At 45.6% G+C, this 24,941-nt stretch overlaps 1 protein-coding gene across 6 annotated transcripts in view; it reads right to left on the bottom strand.

The window, feature by feature from the left end:
- Positions 1–252: 252 nt before the first annotated feature.
- CEP63 (centrosomal protein 63) overlaps positions 253–24,941 on the bottom strand; it is an 802,181-nt gene continuing 777,492 nt past the window's right edge. For all 6 annotated transcript variants that reach the window (XM_030217144.1, XM_030217149.1, XM_030217147.1 and 3 more), the window contains 3 exons: positions 18,059–18,173; positions 17,210–17,368; positions 253–1,877 (listed from right to left, as the gene is read on the bottom strand). In XM_030217144.1, the coding sequence (XP_030073004.1) occupies positions 1,719–1,877; positions 17,210–17,368; positions 18,059–18,173 (433 nt within the window). In that variant the 3' untranslated portion in view covers positions 253–1,718. The remainder of the gene's footprint in view (positions 1,878–17,209; positions 17,369–18,058; positions 18,174–24,941) is intronic.

Raw genomic sequence — 24,941 nt, 5'->3', positions numbered from 1 at the left:
TTTTGTTTACATTTTATCAATAGAAATCAAACAAAATAAAACATGGAAAAGAAAATAAGATGATACCTTTTTATTGGACATAACTTAATACATTTCTTGATTAGCTTTCGAAGGTTGCCCTTCTTCGTCAGATCGGAAATAAGGCTTATTTCCGATCTGACGAAGAAGGGCAACCTTCGAAAGCTAATCAAGAAATGTATTAAGTTATGTCCAATAAAAAACGTATCATCTTATTTTCTTTTCCATGTTTTATTTTGTTTGATTTCTATTGATAACCTTAAGAGTGCACTAACACGGCTACCACACTCCTCTGTTTACATTTTGAAAGCAATTGGTAAATTCTTAGGCATGTTAACTATTGGGGATATAGCCATATAGTTTATACAGACAACACACTTACCATGTATTAACTACCATGCAGATAATGTAGATGTAGTTAGCACCACCTGTTAACAACTAACACATGCTAACATTAACTGTAAGATGCAGTCCCTTTCAATTCCCTGCTTCATGATGCATTTGGCAGTTATCATGGGGATCAGCATGTACTGTCAAGTTGCCAAGAAAACAGTGAGGTTACGCTAACTCCTGTGTTAACTGCTTACTGAACTTTAGTAAATGGGTCCCCATGTGGATAGACATTCCTGAAGGGGAAGGCTGGATGGACCTGTGGCAGAACTGCGAGATATGCACATACCAGCACAAACTTAGGCAGGTCATTTCACCTGCCTCAGAGCAGTAATAAATGTTAGTGCCTATTTTCCAGTGGGGTAATTTTATTAAGACACATGTAACATTCATAGCCTGCATGTACTTTCACAGCTTAGGCACCCTGTTATAAAACTATCCTTATAGTACTCACTATCTCATGAGCAACCCTGGAAGTGAATATATAAAAACCTACAGAAAAAGGAACAGTAGACCTTATCCTCTAATAGTCCCTGAAAGAAGAAAAATTTACCTGTAACAAACACAAACAAAAAGAAACAGTATAAAACATCAATGTTATACGATAAAGGTGGAGGAGCGATTTTGGCAAAAGTATACCTTTTGGCAATTATGACATAAATTGAGTTGGGAACAGAAATATTTTAGATGTGTTCCCTTTCTATATGGTCACTCTTTTGTTTTACAAAACTCCTAAGCATCATAAACAATATCTACTATACAAATTTCCATGTTTCTCTCCTAAATATTTTTGAAGCACAGAAATAACTGTTATTGACTTCTTTGGCATTTTGCCATTTGCTTAAGAAAATGAATATGGAAGAATACCATGCCAAGGTACACACTATCCAGAATTGACAAATGGCCAGTTCTTTAATGGACTAGAGCATTGCTTCATAAACATGTCCTATTTTTAAGGATATACATTATAAATATGTATCGGAGTATACCAGATATCAGGGCCCCTGGGACAGATTCAGAAAGCAGTAGCTTAAAGTGCTTTAGACGAAAAGTTTAAGTTCTTTTGATCCAAAGCAGGTAATGTTTAATCCACCTTCAAAGTCTCTCCCCTGCAGGATGGAAATCAGAGACAATGGACAACCACAAAAAAATCATCTCATTAGATAATCACATGGAAACCAACATGTGCTTTAGGATTTTAAATATGCACACCATCTTAAATTCAAAATTCTGCCAAAATAGTACATTCTGAGGATCTAGCCCATGCAGGTGGTATTTTTTCAATACAAAGTTTCTTTTCTCTTAAGAAGTTATTTTGTCTGGCTGAAATGTTCCAAAGTCTTTTGACTCTCTCTTTTGAGCTCATCAATGTGAATATCCAAGCATTCCAGGAGCTGCTGAGATCTCATCTCCTCCTGCTCCAAGAAGCGTGTAGCAATTGAGCCAATTAGAGAGCAAGTATGGGGACACTGAAAGAAAACAGAATACTGTAAATCACCTGAGATTCGTATCAAATACACACGATATGGGCTACCCTGACTGAATTCAACATCCTCCTTTCAGAGTTCACCTTCTCTGTTTGAAGGAAACATTCCGCCAAATTACTCTTACCTCCAATTTGTATTTTTCTTTTTTGAACAAATGAACCATACAACAATATCAGCAAACTGAAACATATACAGAAGTTCTGTGGATACAAAAACAAAGATCCTATTGCCTCCCTCAGTGTTCAAGTGACCTAAACACAAGGGACCTTGTTTCTTATGGCTCCTTGTACATCTCTGATTACAATACCTCCCACTCAAAACCCTCCCACAACCCCCAAAACTCCCCCCTTTCCCCTTCCTCCCTCCCTCCCCCCCCCTGAAGAATTTAGCACTAAGCTCTGTGCTTTAGAGGAAAGTGTTTGAATATACTTGTTCCATATTAATAAAAAGGGGAAATTAGGTTCTTACCTTGGTAATTTTCTTTCCTTTAGTCACAGCAGATGAATCTATTAACTGATGGGTTGTATCCGCCTACCAGCAGGTGGAGATAGAGAACACTGAAAAACCACAGTGACCCTTGGATGGCTAGCCCCAACTGCCTTCAGTATTTGAGATTTCCAAAGCAGAGTGAACCATAAAGGTAGAATAACATAAACTTTCCTCACAGCGAACAAACGCCCCAGAACAGAAGCAATAACCATACAAAGGAGGGACGATCTCAACCTCCTGTAGTAGAACATCATGTAGAAATTCTGAGAACTGGTTTCCAACTTCTCCCAATGAGATATATATCTGCATGAAAGATCTGAACAAAAAACAATGCCAGACAGGGAGGGATCATTGATTCATCTGCTGTGACTAAAGGAAAGAAAATTACCAAGGTAAGAACCTAATTTTCCCTTCCTTGTCATCAGCAGCAGATGAATCCATTAACTGATGGGATGTACAAAAGCAATCCCTACTTAGGGTGGGAACAGGCTACACTGCGAGCAAGCACTTGTGGTCCAAAAATCGCATCCTGCTTCGCTGCAACATCCAGCCTGTAATGCCGGACAAATGAGAGCTGAGAAGCCCAAGTAGCTGCACTACATATCTCTTGAAGAGAGAGTGCACCTGTTTCAGCCCTCGAGGAGGAAATCGCTCTCGTGGAATGCGCCTTTAACGCTTCAGGCGGAGACCGGCCTAAAGCAGATACACAGAAAAAATGACTTCCTTGAGCCAACGGGCTATAGTGGCCTTAGACGCCGGACACCCACATCGAGGACCTGTCAACAATACAAAAAGGTGATCAGAAGTCCTGAAGTCATTTGACATCTGTAGATACTGCAACAGCGTCCTGCAGACATCCAAAAGATGTAACTGCCCAAAGGAGTCCGGGAAATCTTCCCTAGAAAAGGAAGGAAGAAAAATGGGCTGGTTCAGGTGAAACGCTGAAACCACTTTAGGCAGGAAGGAAGGAACTGTACGTACCGTTACTCCGGACTCCGAGAATTGCAGAAAAGGGTCCCGACAGGACAGCGCCTGAAGCTCAGACACGCGTCTAGCCAATGTCATGGCCACCAAAAAAACTGTCTTGAGAGTCACATCCTTCTCCAAAGCTCGCTTAAGCGGCTCGAAAGGCGAACACTGGACAGCCTTCAACACCAGCCCCAGGTTCCAGGCCGTACAAGGCGACCGCACGGGAGGACGGAGCCTAAGCACCCCTCTGAGAAATCGGACAATGTCCGGATAAGCAGCAAGGGATAAGCCAGAGACTTTCCCTCGATAGCATGCCAATGCTGTCACTTGAACCCCCAGGGAATTGTAAGCCAGGCCTTTTTGTAAGCCATTCTGCAAAAAGTCCAGCACCGGTGAGACAGAAGCCCACGTGGGAGTGATCGCCTTTGAAACACCCCATGCCTCAAACTTGCGCCAGATCCGAGCATAAGCTGCGGAGGTGGACCGCTTGCAGGCCTGCAAGAAAGTGGGAATGATCTTGTTAGAATAGCCCTTGTCTCTCAATTGCGCCCTCTCAACAGCCAGGCCGTAAGACCAAATCGGCAGGGATCCTCCATAGACACCGGACCCTGAACCAATAGGTTCGGAATCAGGGGCAAATGAAATGGAGCCTCCACCATCATCTGATGTAGATCCGCATACGACGGACGCCTTGGCCAGTCCGTAGCGATAAGAATCACCAATCCCCAGTGTAGTCAAATCCGAAGTAGAACTCGCCCTATCAAGGGCCAAGGAAGGAACACATACAGGAGGCCCGAGAGCCAGGGTTGAGCCAGAGCATCTAACCCTGCCGAGCGAGGATCTCTCCTTCTGCTGAAAAAGCGAGGCACTTTGGCGTTTACACTTGACGCCATTAGATCCATTCTGGGTGTCCCCCATTTGGCACAAATCTGAAGAAAAACTTCTTCTGCCAGTTCCCATTCCGCCGGGTCGATTTGATACATGCTGAGAAAATCGGCTTGCACGTTGCTCTGACCTGCTATGTGAGCTGCTGACAGAAGCTGCAGGTGGAGTTCAGCCCAGTGGCAAATCTGAGCGGCCTCAGCGGCCAGGGCCCTGCACTGAGTGCCGCCCTGACGATTTATGTAGGCCACTGCTGTCGTGTTGTCTGACAGGACCCGGACAGCAGGCCCCTTCAGAGTCTTTTGAAAGGCCATAAGAGCCTGGAATATCGCTCTCAGTTCCAAGCAATTGATGGACCACCCTGCTTCCACGGTTGTCCACTGACCCTGAGCATAGCTTCCCTGGCAATGCGCTCCCCAGCTCAAAAGGCTGGCATCTGTTATCACCAGACACCAAGAAGAAAGCACAAGTGGCATTCCTTGGCGCAGCATCCTGTCGGAGAGCCACCACTCCATACTGAGCCGGGCCGCAGGGAGCCACGTTAGTCTGCATTGATATTCCTGGGAAATTGGAGACCATTGTTGAAGCAGGGCAATCTGCAGAGGCCTCATATGCGCTCTCGCCCAAGGAATCATCTCCAAGGTGGCCGTCATCGACCCCAGCAGCTGGACAAAGTCCCAAGCTCGCGGGCAAAGCATCCGCAGGAGCAGACGGACCTGATTCTGAAGCTTGCACCGCCTTTGGTCGGGGAGAAAGACAAACCCTGAGGCCGTGTCGAACCGGACCCCCAAATACTCGAGAGACTGAGAAGGGGTCAGGTGACGTTTGGGTACATTGACCACCCAGCCTAGTGCCTGGAGGACTGTAACCACTCTGGCTGTGGCAAGACGACTTTCGGTTGCCGAATCTGCTCTGATGAGCCAGTCATCGACATAAGGGTGAACTCTGATACCCTCTCGCCTGAGACAGGCAGCTACGACCACCATTACCTTGGAAAAGGTACGGGGAGCTGTGGCTAGGCCGAAAGGCAAAGCCCGAAACTGGAGATGTTGTCCCAACACCGCAAACCGGAGAAACCGCTGATGCGGGGGCCAGATAGGAATGTGCAAATACGCTTCTTTTAGGTCCAGAGATGTGAGAAACTCTCCTGGCTGTACTGCTGCAATGACGAAGCTCTGACCAGATCATAAAGGGCATCAGCCAAAAATAACAGGGCCGACTCCATCCGCAGGGCCACCTCAAAGGGACCCCGCACCATCCGCGGGCTGCTCCACCGCCTGTTGTAACCAGGAAAGACATGCCCGGGCTGCATAGGACCTGCAAATAGACGCCCACGCCCTTAAGGCAAGGCCCAAAATTTCAAAGGACCACTTCAGCGCGGATTCCAGCCGCTGGTCCTGCATGTCTTTCAAAGCGACCCCTCCCTCAACTGGGAGAGTGGTCTTTTTAGTCACCACCGTGACTAACGCATCCACTTTAGTCATCCCCAAAGGGGCCAAGTGCTCCTCACTCAGAGGGTAAAGCTGATCCATAGCCCTGGCCACTTTCAAAGGCCCATAGGGGTCAGACCATTGAGCTGAAATAAGCTCTTGGATGGAGTCATGCACAGGAAAGGCCCGAGTAGGCTTCTTAGTACTCGCCATCCTAAGATTAACAGAGGAGGCATCGCCCTCAGTAGGATCATCAATCGAGAGGGCCTGCAAGGCGTCAGTAATGAGAGCTAGCAGCTCGTCGCGGTGGAAAATCCGAACCACATTGGGATCATCCGAATCCAGTGGCAAACAGGCACCCTCATCTGGATCATCCGTGCATGAGGGCCTGCCAGATCCCTCAGACTCCCCACAGCCTGACCACAGGGGGGGGGGGGGGGGAGGGGGGGAGGTGCGCCACTTTCAGACGGGGACTTTACCCATCTACGTTTAGCATCCTTCCAACGCTCAGGAGAAGAAATAACCTCTGTAGTCAGCCCTGGGCCATCAACACCCGGGGGGAAACCAGGTAGCAGCGCAGTGTCAGACATCTGTAGCACAGTTCTTTTCAGAATGAAGGCTTTATGCATTAAAAGCACAAACTCAGAGGAGAAAAACTCATCCTGACCCTCCGCCTCCGAATTAGGAGAAACGGATGTTGGAGCTCCTCTGGCAGCCTCTAAACGAGGCGTCCCCATGCACTCAGACTCCTCTGCAACCGCTAGGGTCGAGGCATGTGGCGCTTCCAAAAGGGGGCCCGCTGCCAGCTCCATCAAGCGGGAAGAATCATCGCTCTCCATGCTCGTACCAGCGAGAGTGTCTAAGGAGCACATTTTGTACACCCCGCTGCTGATCTGCGTTTACCACAACGGGAGCAGCGCTTAACTCCCTTAGCAGCCAAAGCCGACTGGACGGAAATATAGCAATAAAATTGCGGCTTCGTGCCAAAACTTACCCCATTTGGAACAGCGTCCGCGGGACCTCCCCGGAAGAGCTGGGCACCACTCTCACCTCAGAAGACCGAGTCAATGAGCTCCAGAATCTCTGGAAAAAGCCTCAGAACAGCCACGCAGTAAAAGCGCGCTCTTTTTTTTTTTTTAACGCTGTGAGGACAGTTGGAGGCAGGCAGCAACAGAGGGACTCCGGGAGGACGGGGGAATGGGTAAGGCAGGGAAAGGGCGAACCTATATGCCTTTAAAGTGGGCACCACCAGCCACAACACCCCTGCTCAACTGGCAAAGCACAGGAGCCACCCCAGGCAGAAATCCAGGAGCTGATCAAGGTACGTCAACACCTGCTAGGAGACAGAGAAATACTGAAGGTAGTTGGGGCTAGCCGTCCAAGGGTCACTGTGGTTTTTCAGTGTTCTCTATCTCCACCTGCTGGTAGGCGGATACAACCCATCAGTTAATGGATTCATCTGCTGCTGATGCCAAGGAATCTTTTTTTTTCATTTAGGAGTAAGCCTGGCTCCCCTCAGCTCCATCGTCATTACTGTATGAAAATTAGTGTGCCAGACCCCAAAAGACAGTGCTTCTTCAGCAGGTCATGACTGAAGTATATATTTCTTCCCAACCACCTCTGCGTTCTGATTAAGTAATATACTTCCTTTTTCCTGAATTCCAAGTTTTTCTTTATGGTCCAACAAAAATCCTAAAGGTGTTTATGGAATCCCACCTGTTATTCGCTCTAGGTAACGAACAATAGAGGTCCAAAAATTTCTCTCTTAGTGCAAGTTCAAAGAGCATATAAAAAAGTGTTCTCCTGTTTTACATTTTGAAATATACAGGTGTCATGAACCCCTTCCCCCAACCTAATTTATAGGCCTGTACGAGTGAAGTATGCTCTATGTAGGATTCTAAACTGGCATTCTTTCATATCTGTGCTATATGCCATTTCTTGGATCCCTGTCACCAATTTTGTATGTTGAACAAAACCAATGCCTATTGGTCCTGCAATAAACTCCCATCCTTAACTGGGCTTATAGTCTGCAGGGGCTGATGGAGACTAAATATCAATTTACACCCTAGAAACACCTTATCAAAAAAACTCCAGCAGCTTACTACCAAAGTTTGAATGTAACTCAGTTTTATCTAGAGTTTTAACATAATAAATCAGTTGCTGATAAGTACAGTAGTCCCCCTACAAATCAGAAGCTGCTGCTGCAGTTCTTCAAACTTCATGTCACCATTTTCTTTTAAGATATGCTCCACCACTAGGACACCTTCCCTGGCCCATTTATCAAACACCCAGTGGTGTGCTGGTAAATGTTTAACAACAGGCTCTCTCCCCGGCCCCCCTCTACGCCCCCCCATCCCCCTCTGTGCTCCCCCCAAATTGCAGAGCTGGCTATAGCCGGGGAGAGAGCCTGGGGGGGGGGGGGGGGGTGGCGATGCATTACTCCAGGAAAAAAAAATGATCCCAGGTTCCAATCTAATTCATGTTTAATGTGCGATAAAATGCCATAAATAAGTAAATAAATATACATTTTTAATGTTGAGCAAATGATTCTCAAAGTGAACATATTCCAAACACTATAATGAAAATAAAATGATTTTTTTCTACCTTTGTTGCCTGGTGACTGTTTTTCTGATCATGCTGGCCCAGTATCCAATTCTGCTGCTATCTGTCCTCTTAACTCTGTTTCCACGGCTTTCTTTCCATTTATTTCTTTCCTTTCCTCCTTTCTTCTTCATTTCTGGTCCTCAGCTTCTGCCTATTTTCTTCATCCATGTGCAGTTTTTCTCCTCTCTTCCTTTTCCCTCATCTCATCTCCCTCCTCACTCTTCCCTCCCCTCCATCCATGTCCAGCATTTCTTCTCTCTCCTCTCCTCTGCCCTCCATCCATCCATGTCCAGCGACCCCTGCGACCTTCTCTCCCCCTGCCCTGCATGCACCCATACCCAGTGACCCTCCTTTCCCCTGCCCTCCATCCACCCATGTCCAGCAGTGACCCTCCTCTCCCCTGCCCTGCATGCACCCATACCCAGTGACCCTCCTTTCCGCTGCCCTCCATCCACCCATGTCCAGCAGTGACCGTTCTCTCCCCTGCCCTGCATGCACCCATACCCAGTGACCCTCCTTTCCCCTGCCCTCCATCCACCCATGTCCAGCAGTGACCCTCCTCTCCCCTGCCCTCCATCCACCCATGTCCAGCAGTGACCCTCCTCTTCGCTGCCCTGCATGCACCTATACCCAGCGACCCTTCTCTCCCCTCTTTCCACCCATGCCCAGCGACTCCCTTCTCTCCCCTGCCACCCCTCCCGAGTTGTTCACCGGCGACTTCTCCTCCCTCCCTCCGGATCCGTCCCTCACCGACCTGTCCTTCGAATTCTTCGGGGCAGGCAGTCTTGCCTGCCCGCTACCAGCGCTGACTCTCTCCTGCCGGTTTGCACTTCAAAATGGCCGCTGAGACTTCAGCAGAAGTCTCACGAGGCCGCCTCTGGAAGTCTCGGCGGCCATTTTTAAAGCGCAAACCGCCGTAAGATCAAAGGTGAAATCCGCAAACTTTAAGGTGCAGTGAAACCATCTGAGCAGAGCGATCTGGTGTTTTCTGCACATCCAGGATCAGTACCTGGAAGCCCCGGATCCAGAAGCCTTTCTAGGCTATTCCGTGTGAACATCCTCGGTTTGCAGTTTTCAACCTGATCGCTGCTTCTCAGCCAGGCGGAATAATAACCGCAAAGTCTTTGAAGAGCACATTAAAGAGCGCTCGGCTGTACTTGAACGGGTGACTACATACGAGGCACAGGCTGTAATCAGGGCACAAGCACCGTGCCTTGTCACTTCCAATCAACTTTGAAAAAGCGGGCCACTTCTTATGCATTTCGTATTTTTAATACTCACGTTTTAGTCGCAAATAAAATTTAAAAAAAAAAACATGTAATAAGCGGTTGAACGCGAATATATAGTAATAATGTTATTATTAGCTGAAATTATATAAACCTGATGTTCTCCAGATCTTGCTTTATGCTCGGCAGCGATACAACTTGCCAGGGTTGGAGACACTTTTGACTGCAGATAAAATCAAGACCACTTGGTTCAACCAAGAACTGTAACCTCTTAAGTTGGGCAGCTTATTGGTAAAATAATTTCACTGCCCTTAGCAGAACGTTATAGGGGAAAAAAAACACACTCAGGAAGATTTTTACGAATACTCTAGCATGCGGTGAAGCTTCCACGATCTTTAGTACTGCATGCGCTCTGCTGGTGTTTCTAGCATTTGTACCATGAGAGATGTTTGTGTAGCAACTCACCCCTGCCCGGCCGGTTCCAGGCACAGGGAGCGAGGCTGTGCCGGGCTCCGGCTCCTAAAGGCGCCCGATTCCGCTAACCCCCTGGCATTCGGCGATCCCCGCACACAACTCGACTAGCCCCCACAGCTTACCTTCAATTCGTCCCGCGATTTAAATAATAAGTTTCACAGAAACGTATATAGCGATCTTTTGTTGTCCCCATACGATTAAGTTGTAAATGTGTCTGTACACAGGAACCTTATTCTACCACAACATTACTGTATTTGTTTATACCAGAATTGGCGAACGCCTTTATGGTACTATGTAAGCCACATTGAGCCTGCAAATAGGTGGGAAAATGTGGGATACAAATGTAACAAATAAAAAAAAAAATCCAATTAGCTGGCTTTGTCCATGTGCTCCGAAATCATTTCTTCCGCAGAGAAGGGAGAGTGAAATCAAACTTTGAACTCTGATAGACTTGTGCTTTTTTTTTTCTCCTTCTGTTCGATTTTCAGTCACTCACAGGATCATTTTCTGCAGAAGCAGCAGCAGCGACAGAAGTTCTACCTGCAAGTGCAACAGCAGTAACTCTCTTCCACCTACAGCCATCCAAGGCAGGGGGTGCGTGGGGAGATGGGTGGGGGCGGAGAGGAGCACACATCTTCAAATTCACATCTTCGGGGGGGGGGGGGAGGGGAAGGGGTAAACAAAAAAAACCCACCCCGACTGAGCAAGCTTTGCTGCACGAGTGGGTCAGTCAACTTCGCCAGGAGCCCAATCAGAGAGGGGAAAATGGGGAGGGGTGAGCACCTCGGTGCTGGGGCGATTGCAGGGTGCGGGTTCTGCCGGCCGCCGGTGGAAATGGGGGAGGGGTGCTCTGGCGGCGGCGGCCTCGGTGCTTCCCTGCGTTGCCTTTTGTGACTCTCGGGACCGCAAGGAGAGCGGCGCACGCTCCGCCCTGCTGCAAACTTCTGACCAATGGGAGGCAGCCGTCGCGCGCTCTCCCGCCTATCCGAAGGGGGCAGCCTCTCTGTTCCCCTCCTCTAAATGCAGACCCAGGGGAGAGTCAGCGCTTGTAGCGGGCAGGCAAGACTGCCTGCCCCGAAGAATTAGAAGAGTCAGGTCGGTGACGTGAGGGACTGGATCGGGAGGAGAGCCGGCTTGCACTAGGGAACAACCGGCTCGCAAGTCGGTACAAAATTTAACAACCGGCTCTTGCACACCACTGCAAACACCCCAGTCTCCATTCCCAGTGGAAAAGTTGTATTTCATCTGAGGGCTAATTGATCCGTATTATAAGGATTCAAACCCCAATATCTGGCAAGATCCCTCCACACCTCTTGTAAGGGTTGTAGCAAGATATACCTTTTTAGATACTAGTCACGTCTTTACTCTGGGCCTGTAGCAGGAAATTGAACTGCCAAGGGAACATATTCTTTCTCATAAGGCACTAGTGTATGATTCTGGCACATCATGTCCCAATCTTTCACGTCTCAATAAACAAGCTTGATTACGTTTCCTCACAGGGCCGGTCTTAGCAAGTGCGGGGCCCTATGCAGACCAATTTGGTGGGGCCCCATCCTAGCCCCGCCCACCCCAGCCCCACCCCAGCCTGGCTCCGCCCCCACCCTAGCCCCACCCCATTGATAAGATTATTCCATTTTTAGAAAATTTTTTTATTTATGAAATTTCAAATAAAGACAAATTACGCTAAACTTGTACAAAAAACCTGATTGAAATAATAAGCAAAATGCTATCATGAAACCATAAACAGCACTAATTCCAAGGACAAGACGAGCTACAACCTTATGCGCGGCATGGAAAGCCAACTGTAATTACACCGGGCTCTAAAACACCAGTGCACAACCTAGTGAAAAAAAAACAAAAAAACAAAAATGGCTGCAAACTATACGCTAGCAGAATACTGCACCTTCCTTGATCACACCTGAAAAACACATGAAGGCAAAATACTGAACTGGAAAGTAACCTCAAGAAGTCAGAATCAGCATGCAGCAATACTAGTACATAAGTACATAAGTAGTGCCATACTGGGAAAGACCAAAGGTCCATCTAGCCCAGCATCCTGTCACCGACAGTGGCCAATCCAGGTCAAGGGCACCTGGCACGCTCCCCAAACGTAAAAACATTCCAGACAAGTTATACCTAAAAATGCGGAATTTTTCCAAGACCATTTAATAGCGGTCTATGGACTTGTCCTTTAGGAATCTATCTAACCCCTTTTTAAACTCCGTCAAGCTAACCGCCCGTACCACGTTCTCCGGCAACGAATTCCAGAGTCTAATTACACGTTGGGTGAAGAAAAATTTTCTCCGATTCGTTTTAAATTTACCACACTGTAGCTTCAACTCATGCCCTCTAGTCCTAGTATTTTTGGATAGCGTGAACAGTCGCTTCACATCCACCCGATCCATTCCACTCATTATTTTATACACTTCTATCATATCTCCCCTCAGCCGTCTCTTCTCCAAGCTGAAAAGCCCTAGCCTTCTCAGCCTGTCTTCATAGGAAAGTCGTCCCATCCCCACTATCATTTTCGTCGCCCTTCGCTGTACCTTTTCCAATTCTACTATATCTTTTTTGAGATACGGAGACCAGTACTGAACACAATACTCCAGGTGCGGTCGCACCATGGAGCGATACAACGGCATTATAACATCCGCACACCTGGACTCCATACCCTTCCTAATAACACCCAACATTCTATTCGCTTTCCTAGCCGCAGCAGCACACTGAGCAGAAGGTTTCAGCGTATCATCGACGACGACACCCAGATCCCTTTCTTGATCCGTAACTCCTAACGCGGAACCTTGCAAGACGTAGCTATAATTCGGGTTCCTCTTACCCACATGCATCACTTTGCACTTGTCAACATTGAACTTCATCTGCCACTTGCACGCCCATTCTCCCAGTCTCGCAAGGTCCTCCTGTAATCGTTCACATTCCTCCTGCGACTTGACGACCCTGAATAATTTTGTGTCATCGGCGAATTTAATTACCTCACTAGTTATTCCCATCTCTAGGTCATTTATAAATACATTAAAAAGCAACGGACCCAGCACAGACCCCTGCGGGACCCCACTAACTACCCTCCTCCACTGAGAATACTGGCCACGCAATCCTACTCTCTGCTTCCTATCTTTCAACCAGTTCTTAATCCATAATAATACCCTACCTCCGATTCCATGACTCTGCAATTTCTTCAGGAGTCTTTCGTGCGGCACTTTGTCAAACGCCTTCTGAAAATCCAGATATACAATATCAACCGGCTCCCCATTGCCCACATGTTTGCTTACCCCCTCAAAAAAATGCATTAGATTGGTGAGGCAAGACTTCCCTTCACTAAATCCGTGCTGACTTTGTCTCATCAGTCCATGTTTTTGTATATGCTCTGCAATTTTATTCTTAATAATAGCCTCCACCATCTTGCCCGGCACCGACGTCAGACTCACCGGTCTATAATTTCCCGGATCTCCTCTGGAACCCTTCTTAAAAATCGGAGTAACATTGGCTACCCTCCAGTCTTCCGGTACTACACTCGATTTTAGGGACAGATTGCATATTTCTAACAGTAGCTCCGCAAGTTCATTTTTTAGTTCTATTAATACTCTGGGATGAATACCATCAGGTCCCGGTGATTTACTACTCTTCAGCTTGCTGAACTGACCCATTACATCCTCCAAGGTTACAGAGAATTTGTTTAGTTTCTCCGACTCCCCCGCTTCAAATATTCTTTCCGGCACCGGTGTCCCCCCCAAATCCTCCTCGGTGAAGACCGAAGCAAAGAATTCATTTAATTTCTCCGCTACGGCTTTGTCCTCCTTGATCGCCCCTTTAACACCATTTTCGTCCAGCGGCCCAACCGACTCTTTGGCCGGTTTCCTGCTTTTAATGTATCTAAAAAAATTTTTACTATGTATTTTTGCTTCCAACGCTAATTTCTTCTCAAAGTCCTTTTTTGCCCTCCTTATCTCCGCTTTGCATTTGGCTTGGCATTCCTTATGATCTATCCTGTTACTTTCAGTTGGTTCTCTTCTCCACTTTCTGAAGGATTGTTTTTTGGCTCTAATGATTTCCTTTATCTTACTGTTTAGCCACGCCGGCTGACGTTTAGTCTTTTTTCCCTTTTTTCTAATACGTGGAATATATTTGTCCTGAACCTCCAGGATGGTGTTTTTAAACAGCATCCACGCCTGATGCAAGTTTTTTACTCTGCGAGCTGCTCCTTTCAGTCTTTTTTTCACCATTTTTCTCATTTTGTCGTAATCACCTTTTCTATAGTTAAACGCTAGCGTACTTGATTTCCTAGTTTCACTTCCTTCAATGCCAATATCAAAACCGATCATATTATGATCACTGTTATCAAGCGGCCCTCGTATCGTTACCCCCTGCACTAGATCATGAGCACCACTAAGGACTAAGTCTAGTATTTTTCCTTCTCTTGTCGGCTCCTGAACTAGCTGTTCCATGAAGCTGTCCTTGATTTCATCAAGAAATCTTATGTCCCTTGCGTGTACAGATGTTACATTAACCCAGTCTATATGCGGGTAATTGAAATCCCCCATTATTATTGTGTTGCCCAGTTTGTTTGCGTCCCTGATTTCCTTTAACATTTCCGCATCCGTCTGTTCGTCCTGGCCAGGCGGACGGTAGTACACTCCTATCACTATCCTTTTCCCCTTTGCACATGGAATTTCAATCCACAGTGATTCCAAGGAGTGTTTTGTTTCCTGCAGAATTTTCAATCTATTTGATTCAAGGCTCTCGTTAATATACAATGCTACCCCTCCACCAATCCGATTCACCCTATCACTACGATATAATTTGTACCCCGATATAATTTGAAACTTACATGAAAAATATCACAGATGCACATTTCCAAAAACTGACATATTCCAATTAATAAATCCTGAATAAAATAGTTTTTTCTACCTTTGTTGTCTGGTGACTTTGTTTTTCTGATCATGCTGGCTCAGTATCCGATTGTGCTGCTATCTGTCCTCTTAACTCCGTTTCCAGGGCTTCTTTTCCATTTATTTCTTTACTTTCCGCCTTTCTTCTTCATTTCTTGCCCTACATCCGTAAGTAAAAGCTGGGTCCTCCGCAGACTTGACTGTCCAGTGGATCCAGCTTCTGCCTATTTTCTATATCCATGTGCACTTTTTTCCTCTCTTCCTTTTCCCTCACCTCATCTCCTTCCTCACTCTTCCCTTGCCTCCATCCATGTCCAGCATTTCTTCTCTCTCCTCCATCCACCCATGTCCAGCAACCCTCCTGTCCCCCCTGCCATCCATGCCCAGCAACCCCCCGTCCCCTCTGCCCTCCCCTGCCATCCACCTATGTCCAGAAACCCCCCTCCCCTGCCATCCACCCATGTCCAGCGACTCTCCTGTCCTCCCTGCCCTCCCCTGCCATCCACCTATGTCCAGAAACCCCCTCCCCTGCCATCCACCCATGTCCAGCGACCCTCCTGTCCCCCCTGCCGTCCCCTGCCATCCACCTATGTGCAGAACCCCCCCCCGTCCCCTCTGCCCTCCACCTATGTCCAGAAACCCCCCCTCCCCTGCCATCCACCCATGTCCAGCGACCCTCCTGTCCCCTCTGCCCTCCCCTGCCATCCACCTATGTCCAGAAACCCTCCTGTCCAGAAACCCCCCTCCCCTGCCACCATGTCCAGCGACCCTCCTGTCCCCCCGCCCTCTCCTGCCATCCACCTATGTGCAGAAACCCCCTCGTCCCCTTTGCCCTCCCCTGCCATCCACCTATGTCCAGAAACCCCCCTCCCCTGCCATCCACCCATGTCCAGCGACCCTCCTGTCCCCCCTGCCCTCCCCTGCCAACTGCCACTAATTCCAAGGACAAGACGAGCTACAACCTTATGCGCGGCATGGAAAGCCAACTGTAATTACACCGGGCTCTAAAACACCAGTGCACAACCTAGTGAAAAAAAAAAACAAAAAAACAAAAATGGCTGCAAACTATACGCTAACAGAACCCCAGTAACCCCCCGTCCCCTCTGCCCTCCCCTGCCATCCACCTATGTCCAGAAACCCCCCTCCCCTGTCCAGCGACCCTCCTGTCCCCCCCTGCCATCCACCTATGTGCAGAAACCCCCCCTGTCCCCTCTGCCCTCCCCTGCCATCCACCTATGTCCAGAAACCCTCCTGTCCTCCCTGCCTGCCCCTGCCATCCTGTCCAGAAACCCCCCTCCCCTACCACCATGTCCAGCGACCCTCCTGTTCCCCCTGCCCTCTCCTGCCATCCTCTTCTCCCCCCCCCAACCAAGGAAGGTTAACTTTTCTTTTAAATTTACCCTCCATCGCCGGAATCCAGCACAGCAGTGTCAGTGAAAACGCTCCTCCCCTCCCGAGTCCCCCCGACGTCTGTAGCAGAACAGAAGCTCTTCCTGATTCGTTTATTCTCATTGTCCCGCGCGGGGCCCTATGCGGCCGCCTTGGCCTAAGTCCGGCCCTGTTTCCTCATATTGGGAAGCCCTAAACCTCCCATACAACAGATAAATTTTCATTTTGGCCTCCCTCTCCCCCAACAGATCCCTTTGTAGAGACAGTATATAATATTTTAAAGAGCTTTACAGGCAAAATTTGCATAATGTACATCCATTTTGGGAATAAAGTCATATGAAACAAGCTTACATGACTACTAAGTGACACATTGTGACTGCATATTGTCTGTTATGATTTTTTTGAAAACATATTTAAAATTTTAATTAATCACATTAGAAGAGCAGCTTTACTAACTGGTATCCTGCTGTTAGCCACAGGAGGCTGCTGCAACATTTTAGTATTTATGTGATAAGGAGTGTAAGAAAACAATGAAGAATGGTAAGAGACATACTGGAAATACAACTGTAATACTTTTTATAGTAGGATGAGAATGTTAGATTAAGATAACTGGATCATAGAGGCACAGGGAGAAAAATGGACTTGCCAATGTGTTACTTCATAACAGAGATCTGTTTTGAACTCAAATCTCAGGATTTCTTCTGCATTAATGTCCAGTGCTCTAACCACAAGTCTTCTTTATGCTGAAAATAAGGTAAATATGTCTATTATAATGCACAAAACTAGGTTTTCATCTTTAAATTGATGTCCTGAAGCAGTTTCCCCATATTTTTAAAAACATTCTTAACTATCTTTTTTTCCTTGCCCCTTGATGTACATATTCTCCTGAAGTCTCCAAGTACCAGCATCAAATATTGGTATGTATGGGGCAAAGCCTGTATATTTACCCTGCTTTCCACAGCCTCTCTCTCCGCCTCTATACCAGAGGTAGAGTCACTGAAAACATCTCTCTGATGCAGTTCCTGTGTCAGCTGAGAGACAACATGCTTCATTCCTTCCAGATTGCCACTGTATGTCCTCTCTGCCTGAGTCAGCTGCTCTCTGAGCTAAGAAGAAGCAAAACAGAGCACAGGTCAGATATCTGCCCAGCAAAATCAAAGAAAACTGTAACTACTATAATTATTTAGGCCCAGTCCCTGCAGAAAGTGACTGAAGTCTGCTAAGATACTCTTCTCTATTTGCTCAGAAAACGCATGAACAGAATGATAATTTTCAGTTTATCTGTCAAAGTATTAGTTGAAATGCTGGTTAGCATGCTTTGAAAACTTCGATCTGAAGGGTGGTGGTGTAAAATTCCTCCAGTGATTATATATTTTTGGAAACTAGAAGATCACTCTCTGGTAAGAGTATCTACCCCAGTACACTATGCAGATATTTTGCAAGGATTCTATGGTTTAAAATGTTAAAATAAGGGGTGTGGGACCTTTGTTCAATTAGCTTCTAAAGGAAAATGAAGCATCACAGTAAGATAATAAAAAGAAGAAAGGCTATTGATGACTTACTATTCCACTGCGGATTTATTCAGGATAGTTCTGCTGAACTTACGACTAGCCAGACATGTTCTACAATACAAGGTGTAACACACAGCCAGGGTCTATTACAGTAAATAACTGTGGTAAAGCTGGCCTTCATTCACACATGATTATAGCTCTGATCTACAACACAACTGTAAAAATATTAAAGTGACAGTCATCTCCTGCCAGGTATCCAGTATCATTAGTTCTGTACATGCTCACCTTATTAGCCTCTGCCTTGCACATGCTATGCTGCTCCATCAGCAGGTGCAGCTGCTCTTTTGTCTCAGCAAGCTCCCTTTTCAGTTGCACACACTGGTTATTGGTAGACTGGATCCTAGGATGAGGAACACAAACATATACATGTGGGGGAAAAAATCAGAATTTTGCTGACACCCGCATAACCTCAGGCTCTTCCTTTTTGGTTGGGCGGTCTGTGGGAATATTCAGTGGTACTCTCCGGTTAAGTCTATACTTACATACAAAAAAGTTTGTTCAGAATTACAACAGAGACATAATATTTGTTATCTTATATAATACAAATAATTAATTAAATAACTGGAACCTCAAATCTCCTGATAGAGGGTGACATAATCTTTAAGATTTCCCCTATCGTATGTAGGAGTCCTTTATCATTGGTTCCTACTAGGAGACAAAAACTGAACCAGTGTAAAACACTCCAAGCAATTTGGAGAAAAACTAATAGTTCTAAAAAAATCCCCACTAGACTCATATACAAAATAAGAAACTGAATAAATATGTCTCTGTGTGAAAAATCAAAATATAACTCTATATGAAAAAGATCAAACAACTTCATGAATTAATAGGAAAAATTCTGGGCAAGCTTTTCCAGCATCACTGTCCATTGTCTTCTATTTCCAAAAGGTGTGATAAAGTCAGGAAGAATACAATCTCCTTTCAAAATTGCAATCTTGCAAGATCGCAATTTCGAGGGAAGATGATATTCTTCCTGAAGCAGCATTAGTGAATGGTGAAACAAGGCGCTCTTGTAGAATAATTTATTACACCTTTTGAAATTTAGCTGTGGGGCAGTATCCAGTAAAGTGAAGGCACATGAGAAATAAAAGACAATGGACAGTGACGCTGAAAAAGCTAGACAGCAGTGCTGCTGGTTGTCAGATAAGTGCACGTTTCCACTAGTGTTTTTTGGTAGACGCTGGCATGCCTTTTTCAGCATTTTTCCTATTAATTCATGAAGTTGTTTGATCTTTTTCATATAGAGATATATTTTGATCTTTTTCACACAGAGACATATTTATTCGGTTTCTTATTTTGAATATGAGTCTAGTGAGGATTTTTTAGAACCAGTATGTTCTAAAAGTTACTTGGAGTTATTTTTACACTGGTTCACTTTTTGTCCCTTAGTAGGAGCCAATGATAGAAAAGGACTCTACATGTGATAGAGGGTGACATAGAGGGGCATAATCGAATGGGGCGCCCAAGTTTTCATGAGGGCATCCTTGCAGGATGTCCCTGTAAAGGGGCGGGGCAACCCGTATTATCGAAACAAGATGGGCGTCCATCTTTCGTTTCAATAATATGGTCGGGGATGCCCAAATCATGAAAGTTAGGTCGACCTTAGAGATGGTCGTCCTTAGGTCGTTTTTGAGATGGTCGTCCCCGGTTTTCGGCGATAATGGAAACTGAGGACGCCCATCTCAAAAACGACCAAATCCAAGCCATTTGGTCGTGGGAGGAGACAGCATTTGTAGTGCACTGGTCCCCCTGACATGCCAGGACACCAACCGGGCACCCTAGGGGGCACTGCAGTGGACTTCAAAAATTGCTCCCAGGTGCATAGCTCCCTTACCTTGTGTGCTGAGCCCCCCAACCCCCCCAAAACCCACAACTGTACACCACTAACATAGCCCTTAGGGATGAAGGGGGGCACCTACATGTGGGTACAGTGGGTTTGTGGTGGGTTTTGGAGGGCTCACATATACCACCACAAGTATAACAGGTAGGGGGGATGGGCACCCTTCTCTTTCTTTTAAAAATTCACCTGATAATCTTTAAGATTTCCCCTATCAGGAGATTTGAGGTTCAAGTTATTTAATTATTTATATTCTATAAGATAATGAATATTATGGCTCTGCTGTAATTCTGAACAAACTGTTCTGTATGTAAGTATAGTCTTTTAGAAGTTTGTTATCCCATTATGGAAGTTGTACTCACCAGTTTAGTGCCACTGAATATCCCCACTTAGGCGGTGGGAAGCAATTTAAGTGGGCATTACTTTGAATATCGGCCCAATATGAATAATCAGTTTCCTAACAATTTTAGAGGCATATTTTGAGCTTGGTTTGTGTATTTAATTGTTTGTCTTAATTATCCACCAATTTTGTAAATGTTCTAGGCAGGGTACATCCAATAATCATACCATTAAACACACATTTCATATCCCCCAATAACTTCTATAGTTACAAACAGTAAAACTCAACCCACCCACATCTCCTGCTAGAAGACTAACAACTCATGTGTTTCACAAATATCCCTCATCTTGATAATTGATAATGAACTCTAGTAACTCCAGCATTTGGAGTGTGTTGTGTATAGACTTATGTGCTCCTGTCCAAGAGATGTTCCTGATAAGAAAATCTTTCAAGTAGGAAGCACATGAACCATCAATTTGCACAAGTATGACAAGGCAATAGCAAGACATCCAGAGTAATTTTGTAACAGGGTACCAAGTTTAACAGAATAGGAAGGTGCTTATTTTTTGCCTAGTTTTAAAAAGAGACATAGGTGTTTATATGATTATAAAATACTAGAATAAACCTTGCAGAAATCACATCTAGATTGAAGGCGTGGACATTACACCTGCTCAAGAGCAGATGTAAATGTATGTACATATGTGTATAAATCACAACTCTGTCCATGACCTGACTAAATACCCCTTCTGAGAATGCATGCCTATTGAACAAGTACATACTGGCTTGCACAGAGGGTACTTTTAGGTGTGAACTAATTTTATAACAGCCCACTTATATACACAAATCCTGATGAAATTAATATCAGGCCAAAAGCAGGATCTAATCAATTTATAATTAAATCTCTTTAATGACTTTCCCTTTTATGTGTTAACTTGAATGACATGCTCCTTTGTCTTCTATTTTTTTTTTGAGGTTTGTTGAATTTTAGTTTTTTTATTGCACAAAAAACACTAAAAACTTTCAATAAATGGGACAGATCTTTATTTGCACAGCTCAGATCAATCACACAGTGACCAGACACAGGCCGTTTTTCGGTATGAAGCACCTGCCTATGGGGTTGTGTCTCCAAAAATTCTTAAATGAATGCCCACCAAAGGCACAAAAAAAGAGGTCCTTATTCCAAAACTATGCTAGACATCAAGTGTGGCATAGCTTAGTAATTGTTATGCATTTATTTCTAGTCAGGAAGTTTATTAGCTTGATTATTAAAAAAGAGTATTTGTGGTCAACCAGAGGTAATATTTCCCAGTTCAGCCTTATCTATGTTTATGTTTATTTCACTTCTTGATATGCCGCCATTACACAGGTGAGGTCAAAGCAGTTTACAAATAATAACAGAAGGGTTATTCCTATAAAGCAAAGGCTTTCTGAACCAAATAACCTCAATTTTTTCTACTGAACAACATGGACAAAGAACTACTTCATCAGTTTTTACCTAACGATGTATACAACTTTATATCGGCAAGCATCAATGAGCTCACATCAGAACCCTGAATAATCTGACCTACAGGGAGATAATAGATGTTAAAAGGGAATTGGTGAGGGGATCACGTGATGTAGTGGGCATGGTAAGATGTGGTTCTGCATTGCTTGGGGCCTCTCAACCTTATATGACGGCATCGGCACCACAGATCCACCTATTTGGAGTTAAATCTTTAACACTCAACGTTTATAAGTTGAATGGATGGATTTATTACAAAAAGCGGTGAATTGATGGACTCCAATGAAAGATAGAGAAAGAGGCAAGAGGAGAGAAGACATGATGGCAGAGGGCCTAGTGGAAAAGGGCCTTCCACTGTCCCCTGAACACATCTGTACCTTGGCATCAGAAGTAGTAAAGGCATTGGAGCCTCCTCTGGCACAGCTTTCTAGACAAATGTCTAACCTGGAAATGATATTGGCTGAGACATCTCGATGGGCAGAGGAACTGGAAAATCACATCTCTGCAGTAAAGAATACCTTGAATGCAGTAACAGTACTGCAAAATCAGCTGTGCGCACACACAGAGAAGTGTGGAATCTCCGTTTTAATGGAATATCAGAAATGGTCCCTGAAGCCCGTTTGATTTCTATGTTGGAACAATGTACTTCGGGCCATCTGAGACTGGAACATACCTATGATCTGAGATGCAAGTCTGTTGAAATATGGAGGCCTTGGGAAGTTATTGCCAAAATGCATATCTATGCTCATAAAGTGGAGCTTTTACATCTTTACAAAACTAAAAGGGAAACCTTGTAGTTTGAAGGTAATCACGTGCGCATTTTCTAGGATTATTCACTTGCTCTAATGGAAAAAAAGAGAGGATTTACACTGATCTGTGGTAAACTTTATGAGAAAAAGATACAGCTCATGTTGGTGTATCCTGCTATTCTTAAAGTATTTCGAGATGGTCATTGGTCTGTCCTGGAATCCAATTCTGCAGCTCAGGATTTCTTGAACACTTTTGAAAACAGTAAAAGATGGCAGATCAAGACTTGAACAGTCCATTCAATCTTCCCAACAGTCACACTCATTATTAATTCATGATTAAATCAACAATGAATGTGAAATAAAATACTTGCTCATGGTCTTTCTTTGGCGTTTCTGGGACATAGACTGTAGAAGTCCATCTAGCTCTGTCCTTACCAGGGCTGCCGAGAGCCAGAGCCGGGCCCGGGACAAGGCCACCCCTGGGCCCCCCCACCACCCGAGGTCGTCGTCGTCGCCGCCGGGCCCCCCCACCCGAGGTCGCTGGCCCCCCCCTCCACCCGCTACCCAGTGGCGTAGCCAGAAAGCAATTTTTGGGTGGGCCAACAAGTCAGATGGGTGGGCACCAGGGTTGCCAACTTTTTTGAAATTGAAAAACTTGCCACCTGATACCCCACCCCATGCTCCAGCTCTACTCCACTCCCAATAACTTCAATAAGGGTAGCAGTGCAGGCTTCAGGGGGAAGTACAAGAGATTGCATTCTTCCGCCTCCATTGAGCCTCGGGTCCCTAACACACATACTTAGCCTGTATAGCAAGACCAAACACTTTTCAACATATCTTTCCAGTTACACGCTATAGAAATGATCCCAGAAAGTATAGTCTAGTATTAAAGGCAAATAAATTCTGCATCCAGAGAACCCCCTGTCCCTCCCCCAATGGGTACAGAGCAGAGTTAGGACATTTCCCCATAAAACTCACCGTAATCTCAACAGCCGCCATATAGTAAATTAAACAATCTTTAAAACAAAATGTCACTCATAACCTAATGCAAATCTACAATGCCAGCACTAACTTCCAAAAGAAGGATCCTATCTATGAAAAAGGCATTGCCCTACATATTACAGTGGGGCCGTAAAATATCAATACATCTATTGGGAAAACTAAACAAACCAAACTTACTACAGAAGGCTACATAGAAAATTCATGCTAACAGAATACCTTGAACACACACATGGAATAAAAATGCCAAATATAGAATAATTGACTAAAATGTATAAACATAAATATAACCAAAACCCCAAAAAGCCAAAACTTGCATGTAATACAATACCAGAGATACAGAAAGAAATGCATTTCCTCCTGTGCAAAATATAAACATAGTACGTGCCAGGGATGGTGTTGGAGTGCAACTAGAGCAATTGCTCTTGGTCCCCTGGCGGCCTGGCCAGAGAGAGCCACAAGCATGATGGAAGCTGAAGGCAGTGCAGTCTGGTGATGGGCTTTGGGGTTCCCTCCCAAATTTATGGCCTGGGCTCCAGCCATGTCTAACACCAGCTCTGGCAAGATGTACATTCCAAATGTGACACATTTTAATCACAAAATTGAAAAAAAAATTGATTTTTTTTTCTACCTTTTGATGTCTGGTTATTTTATTTTTCAAATCAGCTTGGTTCTAGTCTCTGGTTTCTGCTTTCTTCTGTCTTAATTCACTTACCAGGGTCTCCTGTCTATTTGTCATTTGTTCTCTCTCCATGTCCACCATCCATCTCCCATCTCTGTGTCCCTATAGTTCCTTGTCCAGTATCTCCAGTATGTTCAAATTCCTGCATCCATCACCACCCTTCTATCCCCTACCTCTGTGTCCAGCATCACCCCTTGTGTCCCTATGCCCTCACATGCCTAGTATCTCCCTTTTGAGTTCCTATTGTCCCCTATGTCTAGTATCTCTCCCCTGTGACCATATACCCCTCCCTCCAAGTGTCCAGCATAGCCTCTCTATTCTCACATTCCCCCCTCTCTGTCAGGCATTACACCTCTGTGTTCATATGTTATTCCAATACAGCATCTCACGTCTGTTTCTGTATCTCCCCTTTCTTCCTCACTCACACCAATGTCTCTCTCTGCTCTCCGATCCCACCTATCCAGCTACTCTGCTTCTCTCTTCCAGCTTTTGGCTCTTTCTCCCACTGTGGGTTAAACAATTTGTCTCCCTCTTCCTTCATCCCCTTGATCTACCATCTCTCTCCCTTCCCTCTAATCTCTCCTCCTGGTACAGCACCTCTCTCCCTTCCCTCAAGCCTCCCCTGCAGGCCTTCTCTCCAGCCCCCTCCCCACAGGTCCAGCACCTCTCTCCCTTCCAGGTCTAACAACTCTCTTCATTTCCTCCAGCCCCCAGCCTCTCTCCCTTGCAGGTCCAGCACCTCTCATCCTTCCCTCCATCTTCCTCCCCCCCTTTCAGGTCCAGCATCTCTCTCCCTTGCCTCTAGCCAGCCAGCCACCCCCCATTGCAGGTCCAGAACTTCCCTTCCTTCCAGCTAGCCACACCCCACTTTGCAGATCCAAAACTCTCTCCCTACCCTCCAAGCAGCAACCTCTCCCCTTGCAGGTCCCAAACTTCTCTCCCTTCCCTTCAGCCAGCCATCTCCCCCCTTTTGCAGGTCCAGAATCTCTCTCCCTTTTCT

Source organism: Microcaecilia unicolor, chromosome 10, assembly GCF_901765095.1.
Source record: "Microcaecilia unicolor chromosome 10, aMicUni1.1, whole genome shotgun sequence".
In the NCBI taxonomy this organism is placed as follows: domain Eukaryota; kingdom Metazoa; phylum Chordata; class Amphibia; order Gymnophiona; family Siphonopidae; genus Microcaecilia; species Microcaecilia unicolor.
The sequence above is the reverse complement of the archived record's forward strand: the minus strand, read 5'-3'. Positions and strand labels throughout refer to the sequence as shown.